Source organism: Cyprinodon variegatus, unplaced genomic scaffold (assembly GCF_000732505.1).
Source record: "Cyprinodon variegatus isolate N-32 unplaced genomic scaffold, C_variegatus-1.0 Scaffold37, whole genome shotgun sequence".
Lineage (NCBI taxonomy): Eukaryota > Metazoa > Chordata > Actinopteri > Cyprinodontiformes > Cyprinodontidae > Cyprinodon > Cyprinodon variegatus.
Window position 1 is genome coordinate 1,867,975 of NW_015150490.1, and position 10,412 is coordinate 1,878,386.

The 10,412-nt window shown below is 38.0% G+C and overlaps 1 protein-coding gene across 9 annotated transcripts in view; it reads left to right on the top strand.

Annotated features, from left to right (window-relative positions):
* The window catches only part of lama2 (laminin subunit alpha 2), a 224,090-nt gene that overhangs the window by 88,039 nt on the left and 125,639 nt on the right, over positions 1 to 10,412 (top strand). For all 9 annotated transcript variants that reach the window (XM_015369189.1, XM_015369209.1, XM_015369194.1 and 6 more), the window contains exons 10-14: positions 38 to 137; positions 508 to 565; positions 2,564 to 2,666; positions 2,848 to 2,988; positions 7,191 to 7,355. In XM_015369189.1, coding sequence (XP_015224675.1) covers positions 38 to 137; positions 508 to 565; positions 2,564 to 2,666; positions 2,848 to 2,988; positions 7,191 to 7,355 — 567 coding nt within the window. The remainder of the gene's footprint in view (positions 1 to 37; positions 138 to 507; positions 566 to 2,563; positions 2,667 to 2,847; positions 2,989 to 7,190; positions 7,356 to 10,412) is intronic.

The window sequence follows — 10,412 nt, forward strand, 5'->3', positions numbered from 1 at the left end:
TACATTGTTTAGAAATGATCTTTTTTTGCGTGTCCAGGTGAGTCCGGATGAGGAGGACCCCTGCATTCCATGCTCGTGTGATCCACATGGTTCTATCAGCCAAACTTGTGTTGCAGATGAAAGCCAAGCTTCACCTGGTAGGCAAACTATTTTTTCCTCACTTTTCTTTTATGTTTGTCCATTCTTCTCTTTGAGACATAAGCACACAGAAACACACATTCCTTTTACAAATATTTTCAAAATGAGACTTAGATTATCTTAACAGTGCCTTGTAAATCCTACCTGCTATCCTGTGGGATTTATATAATTAGAGCTTTTGTTTTATAAATATCTGTGACAGTGTTAGACTATTTATATTAAGAGGTAATTCTGCTCTTTATAGATTTTTTTGTATCAATATAATAATAGTAGATCTATTTTAGTTGCTTCAAGGAGTTTTCTTTTCCTTTTTTGACCTCCTAGAAGTGTTTTCTAAGATGTGTGTTTGTCTATGTGTTTGATTGGCAGGTCAGCCAGCAGGGTCATGCTGGTGTAAGGAAGGTTTCGGAGGTCTGCGATGTGACAGGTGAGAGACCCGCATACTCACATACTGAGAGACACAGAAATGTAGTGACAGGTGAGCAGACCCTTTCGGCTCTTGTCTGCTCAAATTATTATTTGAAAATTCCCTAAAAGCTTATATTAAGTTCTTAGATTATGATTTTCCACTGTGAGCCTGTATTAATTTAGTAATAGTAACTGTATATCATGAGATGTTTTCCCCTGTGATTACCTTTTGAGTGGTTCTGTGGCCTGGCTGACAACTGAATGTTGTTCCCTGGAAAAAATTTTTTTACAAATGACTTTTTTTTCATCTTTACCTTAGTTATAACCAAATCAAATTAAAATAGATAAATGATTAAAAAAACATGATTTCCCAATCTGTGAATATTCCATCACGGTATAATACTGTATTTATCATTCCCAGCTGAACTTGATATAGAAACAGCATTTTTATTGTTTTATGTTTTGTGATGTTTTATTGTTATCTCCCTTTTATCTCCTCTTTTCTTTCATCCTTTCTCCTTTTTTTATCTCTTTTTCCTTTCTTGTTCTACTTACATTGCAGTGTCCATAAAATCTGAAATACTACCTGCATGAATTATAGTAAAGCTAATTATATACATAAATCAAGCGGAACACTATTACGATAGCCATACTGCTCCACTTGTGAAAGCAAAATCTGTTCGCCTCTTTTTGACATGAAGACAATTATTCGTATTGCCACATCGCCACATAGGACACTGTTAAAAAGAAAAGAAAAGAAATAATGATAATGTCTGCAGTGTTTTATATGGATTTCATTTCTCATTTAATATTTTTTCATAGAAAAACTCCTGGAACAGCAAAACACATTTTTCTCCAAACTAGTTTTCATTTTGACTCTTATAAAATTATAGACCATAATTTGGCATTAGGAAAATTTTGATTATGATTGTTTTATATGTGTTTTCCCGAACCTCTGATTAGTTCAACATATATGGAGTTGCAAGGTAGTTATATTATGTGCAAAAAGAACTTTTACAAATGTTAAAAGACAGTTAGATTACTTTCAGGAGGAAGAGAAAAAAAACAGCATTTTTTTCCCAGTTGAAATGTAAAGAAGTTCAAATGACAATTAAACATAAGATAATGTATTGTCTTCTTTGTCTTTTCGATTAACAGGATGAATAAGTAAAAGCTTTCTCAAAGAGTGAAAAGCATAGTTTTTTTTCACAAAGAAAGCATGGAAAATGTTTTATATGATGTTAATGCATATGCTATGATCTGGTTGAACTGTAAAGTGCCTTGAGATGATATGTGTTGTGAATTTGGCGCTATATAAATAAACTGAATTGAATTGAATTGAAATCAATAGGCTGGAAGGAAGCTGCTTTTATGTTTCTGACCTCAACCATTTAATCAAAAGTGAGGGAGTGTTGGCCTAGTTGTTAGAACCTCTGAGAAGGTTGCAAGTACCCAGTTTGATCCCCACTCTGACTCTCTGAGCAAAAGTACTTCCAATTAACCCTGTAAATGGGTGAATATGCAATATATTAACTTTCACAAATTAGAAATTTTCATTAAGATATGTTAACTAATTTGGTTCTACATCCTTGACCATGATCATGTGCTAATGCCTGTTCATTGTTTTGTTTTCTTGTTTTTTTAACTGCACTGAGCTCTAGCTAGAACAACAATAGAACAATGTTGTTGTGTTTTTGTTTTGTGTGTATATCAGATATAATGTAAATATTCTGAAAATGTAATTTAGCAGGCAATTCTTTAGCATACAATTCATTTTTAAAGACTGGTCACACATTATCTTTTTTAGATGAACCATATCCTACACTTTTATGAATTTTTGCTGATACATGTGAAGTTACTGCATTTTAGTGTCTGTTAGCGTGCCTTACAAAGGGTTTCTGATTTTGATCAATGAGAGGCAGACAGAAAATACTGACAGGGATTGTTATTGTGACCAACAGCAAAAGTTAACAATTTTATAATCTCCTTCATTGTGGTTAAATTAATTTGTCTTCAGGTGTGCTATTGGATATATGGGGTACCCAAACTGTGAGCGCTGTAATTGCAGTGTGGAAGGAAGCATCAACTCCGACCCGTGTGTGACCCCATGTATATGCAAGGTTAGAGACAGACTCACACACAGCCTAACATTTGCATTCAAACTCATTATGAAAAGTACTTTGCCTTAACCTTTCTAGCCTTGTCATCATTATTTTCGCCACATTAACACTGCAATTGCCTGCCTTGTGCTCATATTTGAAGACGGATCATAAACTCTCCTGCATGCACTTTTCTGTACAGGAACATGTTGAAGGAGAGAACTGTGATCGGTGTAAACTTGGTTTCTACAATCTGCAAGGTAGTAATCGACGTGGCTGCGAAAAATGCTTCTGCATGGGCATTGCAAGCCAATGCTCGTCCTCCACTTGGAACTTTGGGAAGGTAAGCATTTCTCATTTTTGAATTTCTGTCTCATGTTTAACCAAAGAGGAAGATACTGAACTTGCCTTAAATTAGTGTTTTTTTCTTCATATATATACACTCACCAGCCACTTTATTAGGTACCCCATGCTAGTAACGGGTTGGACCCCCTTTTGCCTTCAGAACTGCCTCAATTCTTCGCATAGATTCAACAAGGTGCTGGAAGCATTCCTCAGGGAGTTTGGTCCATATTGACATGATGGCATCACACAGTTGCCGCAGATTTGTCGGCTGCACATCCATGATGCGAATCTCCCGTTCCACCACATCCCAAAGATGCTCTATTGGATTGAGATCTGGTGACTGTGGAGGCCATTTGAGTACAGTGAACTTATTGTCATGTTCAAGAAACCAGTCTGAGATGATTCCAGCTTTATGACATGGCGCATTATCCTGCTGAAAGTAGCCATCAGAAGTTGGGTACATTGTGGTCATAAAGGGATGGACATGGTCAGCAACAATACTCAGGTAGGCTGTGGCGTTGCAATGATGCTCAGTTGGTACCAAGGGGCCCAAAGAGTGCCAAGAAAATATTCCCCACACCATGACACCACCACCACCAGCCTGAACCGTTGATACAAGGCAGGATGGATCCATGCTTTCATGTTGTAGACGCCAAATTCTGACCCTACCATCCGAATGTCGCAGCAGAAATCGAGACTCATCAGACCAGGCAACGTTTTTCCAATCTTCTATTGTCCAATTTCGATGAGCTTGTGCAAATTGTAGCCTCAGTTTCCTGTTCTTAGCTGAAAGGAGTGGCACCCGGTGTGGTCTTCTGCTGCTGTAGCCCATCTGCCTCAAAGTTCGACATACTGTGCGTTCAGAGATGCTCTTCTGCCCACCTTGGTTGTAACGGGTGGTTATTTGAGTCACTGTTGCCCTTCTATCAGCTCGAACCAGTCTGGCCATTCTCCTCTGACCTCTGGCATCAACAAGGCATTTCCGCCCACAGAACTGCCGCTCACTGATGTTTTTTCTTTTTCGGACCATTCTCTGTAAACCCTAGAGATGGTTCTGCGTGAAAATCCCTCTTTTGGCTGCTTAGAAATTAAGTGTTAACAAGCACTTGGATAGGTGTACCTAATAAAGTGGCCGGTGAGTGTAAATTATTGAGAAAAAATATCGATTTTCCTAGAAGGAACACTAAAACCAACGTGCTGTCTTTGCACCACCATGTGCGACAAATCATTAGAATTTATGTGTATTCTTATATTAATGCAGTGCAGTGCAGGTCTGTTTAAATAAGCTTAAATGGACATTTTAGCCAGATAGAAGCTTGGCAGGACCCTTTAACGTCCCCCAGATGAAGCACCTTAATTTAATTTACTGAGCTGATCAAAAAAACTCAAATGCCAGACAGGAAAGAGTCCTGGTGAATTTCAGAATAAAATCAAATCACCTACTTAGACTTACATAACTAGTGTAAATAAAACAGCAAAGCAGAAACACGATGAAACAGAGGAGCTATTGGGATTTTACCCTGCAGCTTCCTGATAGCTTGTTTTCACAGCTGGAGCTGTTGGTGGGCTGGGCTGGCACAGCACCAATGGGTTTTGTTCTCTGTGGCAAGACCACATTAGATCAGGTCCACTGCAGTTCCATTGTCAGTAGCTGCATTTCCATTACTCATCAAATTACAGAAATTGTAATTGTGAAAATGAATTAGCTGAATATTGCAAGTTTTACGGCTGTATCGAAATTCGGATGCAATGGAAACACATTTTTTTTATAACATATGAGTTAGCTGGACCTTACGACCTTGTAAAAAGATGAAGCAGAAGACCGGAAGTGGTTGGAGAAGGATGGTTTCCACTAGAGCCTCAGCTGAAATATGGATATAGCTCATGTGTTCACCTTTGAATCATTGTGTGAACAAATGTATTTACATGCAAATATTATGTTTGTTATTTAATAGATACCGGTACACTGAAATTGCAGAACTTTGGATTTACGAATTTAGCAGGATATCGACACAGCTTTGAGCACATTCGTAATGGAAATGCAGTCAGTGTGAGCCCTGCTTTAAGGCTAACAAGGGTCACTAAGGTAAAAAAAAAAAATAAAAAATATTCTAGTGACAGCAAAACAAAACCTACATCATTAGAATAAACCTCAGGGGTGTTAAACTGTGGAGGTATTACCTTTATACGTTCTGAGGTAGTTTAGAGTCTAAAACAAATAATCAATCAATAAAGCAATGGAGCCGGTATGATACAGGTGAAGGGAAAAGAGAAGGGTAGCCCATTGTAAAAAGGGTTTGGAAAGAGTTTAGGGGGGAAAGACAGGAAGACAAGTTTGAAAAGGAGAAGACAAGAGGTAAGAGGGGGGAGAGAGGTGAAGCAAGAGGAAAGAGTTTTTAACTGACAGGTGGGGTGGGAGTGGAGGAAAGAGGAGATGCTGACAGGATGACAGCTCTGATTTAGATACCCAGTGTGTGTGTGTTTGGGTATGTGTGGGTCTTATGCCTGTGAGTGTGTTTGAAAGTAGAAGCCAAGGTTAGGTTAATTGTGAAGACGTGTGTTTCTTGCTCTGGAGCTCTCCCAGACCGAGATACACACCATCAGTCAGTCTCTTTCAAGATGGAAGTTTATGTGGCAAATGTAAAAAAAAAAAATAGGACTAACCAAATACAAATAAAGATGTTTCTTATTTATTGCATATATTGTGCAAATGTGCACATTATTACTAATAATCACTGATGTTATTGATATAGACATAGCAAATGTCATATATTTTTTAATTTTGACATTCTTCCTGCAGTTTGTTATACACGGGCTGTGGAACCAGAGCCCAATTGGGAGATGAACCAATCTACTTGATCATGCTCTACGTTGTCGGTTACAGTTGTGTGGAGCATCAAATTGGGACCATTCACTGGTCTTTATAATTAAGCTCAGGGGATTAAAAAGCTTGGCTTCAACCTACATGACTATAATATATACTTAAGTTGAGTGCTACTGATCAGGGGACAACAAGCAAGTTACTTCTGTTCAAGCATAAGGGTTTGTTCAGTTTGAAACCAAAATACACTTTAGAATAACACTTAATTTTATCTTTGCTGCTTTAATATAATTTTCCATTGTAAAATAATATAAAGGAGCAAGAATCTGCACATTTTACATTAAATCAGTATAGCCCAATTGTGTTGCAAAGTGAAAACATTTGCTTGAGTTATATTTTTTTCTGTTTTTGCACAGGAAGAAGCATGCTACTTCTTTATGGTTGTTTCATAGAAATGGGACAATTCTGCAGATGCTGCTGTTCTTAATAGCCTGGTACAAGTAAACGCAAATCATAATTGGATTATTTGAGTTTGAATCCACAGAAATGATGTAGTAAGTTTTCTTTTGAAAACCAGTGTATCAGTTAAGAGCTCGACACACTTCTGTTTCATCAGATAAAAAAAACTCTTGAAGGAAAAGTCTGGTCAGTTTGAATTCTGAATATGACTGGAGTTTACATATCTGTCATGAAGACATGTGTTTCAAACCAATCATTAAAAAATATTTCTTATTATATTTTTTTATACATTATAGTTATGAAGCTGTGTCCAGTCAAAGCTTACAGTAGTATAGAGGGACAAATACATTGCCCTCCTCTGGTAACTTTTATACTGCAAATTTAAATAGTTTTAGATGTTCAGAAAGCATACTTTTCAATTCTAGGACATAAAATAACTATTATTATAGTAATAACAATCCTAATTTATCAACAACATGCTTCAATGTTGATACATGAGAACTTTTCAATGTTGTGACATTTCATAGTTAATATATTTTTAAAAATACAATTTCAACTGAACTGCATGGTGGTAAAAAAAATAGTAAACTTTTTTTCTGAATGTTTAAATTCATTAAGTTGCTGTAAATGATTTATTTTAAATGTAGATATTATCTTTTTGCTATATATTTAGTGTAGTGAGGATTCTGGAGACTTACTGTGATAAAAACTCAAATTTAAACGCTGACCCCTATTTGAAACCTCGGCTGGCAATATAGCAGGAAAATAGAAAACGGTGCAATCCAGCAAAAGCCCTTTCACAAAATAAGCCCTTTCAAGAAAATGACTTAAATTATACCAACCAATTACAGTGAAAGAGTTTTCTGCAGAATAAAGCTAATGACCTCTCTTATTCCTCTGTGTGATTGCTGTGTATTTAGGTGACCACTCTGGCTGGCTGGCACCTGCTTGGAGAGACAGGAGGGAGGGTGTGGCCTGTTCACAGAGAGACACCTTCTTATCTAACGGTCAGACACTCAGATATTATGAACAACCTTGGCTCCGCCTACTACTGGAACGCACCTGAAGTATATCTGGGAAACAAGGTTAGAGCAGACTTCCTTTACTTTACTGCTGTTCTCATTTTGTTAAACATGGAGTTTTCTCATCTATGCTGCCAATTGACCAGGTGTTCTGGTTTGTAATTCTATGTTGTATTGCATCCCCTGTCTGCTCTGTTTAAGATCCTTTTGAAGAACCAGTGAATATATAAAAGATTTTCCAAATGATTTAGTTGAATATATATTTTCAGTTGGAGCACACTCTCGATAATGGTGCATATTCCTCTGTCATAACAGAATCATGCTTTGAGTGAGCAATTTCTGATAAACATGTTTCATAGTAATTAGGATTACACTCTCACAGTTTTACAAATACGTAGATAAAAACATTTCAATGTTCTTATGACAGTGCATCATCAGACTTGCATAAACACATCCAATTTGGGATCTGAAAATAATGCCTCCTGGGTGGATGTCTGCTGAGAATATCCCCCTATGGGATCTTCACCTCCCTCCCAGCTCTTCTTCTCTCGATCAGTCTCTGCTAATGTCGACCGTTTGATATTGCGCTGTGGTTTTCTCTGGGCGCGATTGGACTTTTATCACTCCAGCTGGTAAATAGCTGCAGACCATGTTTCTGAAGTTGTTGCCCTACTACAACAACAACAGACCAACTGTGATGTTTGTCTGCGTGTCGTGGCTTAGAGGGATCTACCACTGAATTTCATTACATTGCACCCTGCAGGCCTGGCTTGTCATCTCACTTCTTTGTCTAACTGTCGATTCCACCCTCCCCCTAACCATCCCTCCATCCCAGCCTTTTTTCATCGGGCCTGCTCCTCTCACTCTCACTCCGTCTCTCCAGGACTCCCATTTTTCACCTGGCTGTTCCTAAATCATCTCCCTCCATCCCCTTCTTACCTCAGCTCTCTTGTCTGCCTCTTTCCCTATCTCTCTCACTTGCTTTGTGTCTCACGGGGTAAACAGTGTTTCGCCTGTTGAACTCGATAATCAACTGTTTTTCTCTCGCCGCCTGCACACATGCACACCTCGAACACGTAGCCACACACAGTAATGTTCGCATAGACTCCCAGGTCTACATAAGTTAGATAATGATGTGTTTTGGAGGCATTAGGGATGGCAGAGCAGAACCGCATGCCTCCTAACATGGGAAACAAACAAATTGGCAGAGTGTGTATATGTGCGTGCATGCATCCATCTGCATGCAATTGCTTGAAGCACTATATGCGCATACTGTATGAAAAAGCAGTTCTTTGCTCCACTCTCTGATTGCGCTACAGAGATGGATGCTCTTTGACTTGATGCGACTTTTTCACACACAGTGAAATGTCATTTTGGTGTGTCTCATTGGAAGTGACAAGCTGTGCTTGTTATAACAAGCTAGCAGTTGATGCATAAGAACGTAAATGTGTGTGTGATAATGTTCTGCATGGTCTCCAGTTTTATTAATGGCGTGAAGGCTCCTGCTCCTTGGCTGCTCGTCAGACCAGAAGCATTTTCAGATAATGCTCACTGAGTATTTTATTACCCATGTTGGTCCAAGGATTGCTCATCCACAAAGATGGCAGTTATCATTAAAGAGCATGTTGTTAAAAGAATATTCATACCGGGTTTAAAGTTTGTTTGACAGCAATGAGGCCATAAGTAGAGTTTAATTTAGAGAGCCAAAAATAACCTCAGAATGTTGTCAAATGAGGGTCGCATCCTGCTTTAATAATGAAAAATGTTACGTTTCTCAGTCTAACATTATCTTTTTAATGATTATTTGAAGAAGTTTCTTAATAAATAAAAGGTCACAATGTTATACTGAAGAATTAGTATGTGTCTGCATTCACACATAACTTTGGTTAAAGGAAAACAATGTTTAAATAAGAGGCAAATCAGATAAGCAGTGATGAGAAACTGGGCAGAATTAGACAGGTGAATGAAATTAATTACCAAGCCAGTCATCAGCACCAACATCATGAGAAATTTATCTCATTCAATGAGAGATCCATCCATCCATTAATCCCATGTGGTGTCACGAGGGGAGAGGCGGGGTACGCCCTGGACAGGTCGCCAGTCCATCGCAGGGCAACACAGAACAGAACAAACAACTTTTCACACCTAAGAAGAATTTTAGAGGAGCCAGTTAACCTAACAGTCATGTTTTTGGACTGTGGGAGGAGGCCGGGGTACCTGGAGAGAATGCATGCATGCTCAGGGAAAACATACAAATTCCAACCAGAACCTATCTTATCCTAATCTCATTTGTTTGTTCAAATTATGTGTATCATCATAAAAATATGTTTGCAGCAGAATATACCTAGTATATATATGCACTCCTATACAATTCACACATTACAATAAACAATTCTCAAGTAGAAAACTATCTTTCCCCTTTTATGAGCTTCTTAAAGTAAGATTCAAAACAAGCTTCTGGAACTTTCAAGACCCAGTGATCCGTGGGAGTGCAAAACAATATTTGATTGGCTTCAAGATGACACTGGCAGCAAAAAACTGAGCTGCTCTTAGTCATCAATCTAAATGAGATGAGCATACTGAGTTACATTTCCTCTAACCTTCTCTCATCTGCCTCTTGAAATAATAATGATGCCCTAGTCTTGTATACACCCACCTCCAAGTGTGACATTGTTTCAAAGTTGTTTTTAAGTTACAGAATCTGCATCAATTAGTGTCAGATTAAACTTGAAACTTGATATTAAGTGCATATATGTGTATATGTGTACATATGTGTGTGTATATACAGGACCTTCTCAAAACATTAGCGTATTGTGATAAAGTTCATTGCACACTAACTGAAATATTTCAGGTCTTTTATTGTCTTAATACGGATGATTTTGGCATACAGCTCATCAAAACCCAAAACTCCTATCTCACAAAATTAGCATATGTCATCCAACCAATAAAAGAAAAGTGTTCTTAATGTAACACGGGGGAATTACCCGGATTGTGACCGAGGACGTGGCCCCAAACCAACTAGTAGACCACTAAAAGTATCATCAAGTAGCCTAGGGTCTCCCAATTAAATGTACCTAGGTAAGTCTGGCTTGAAATGAGGAAACAGATTTAGTATACAAA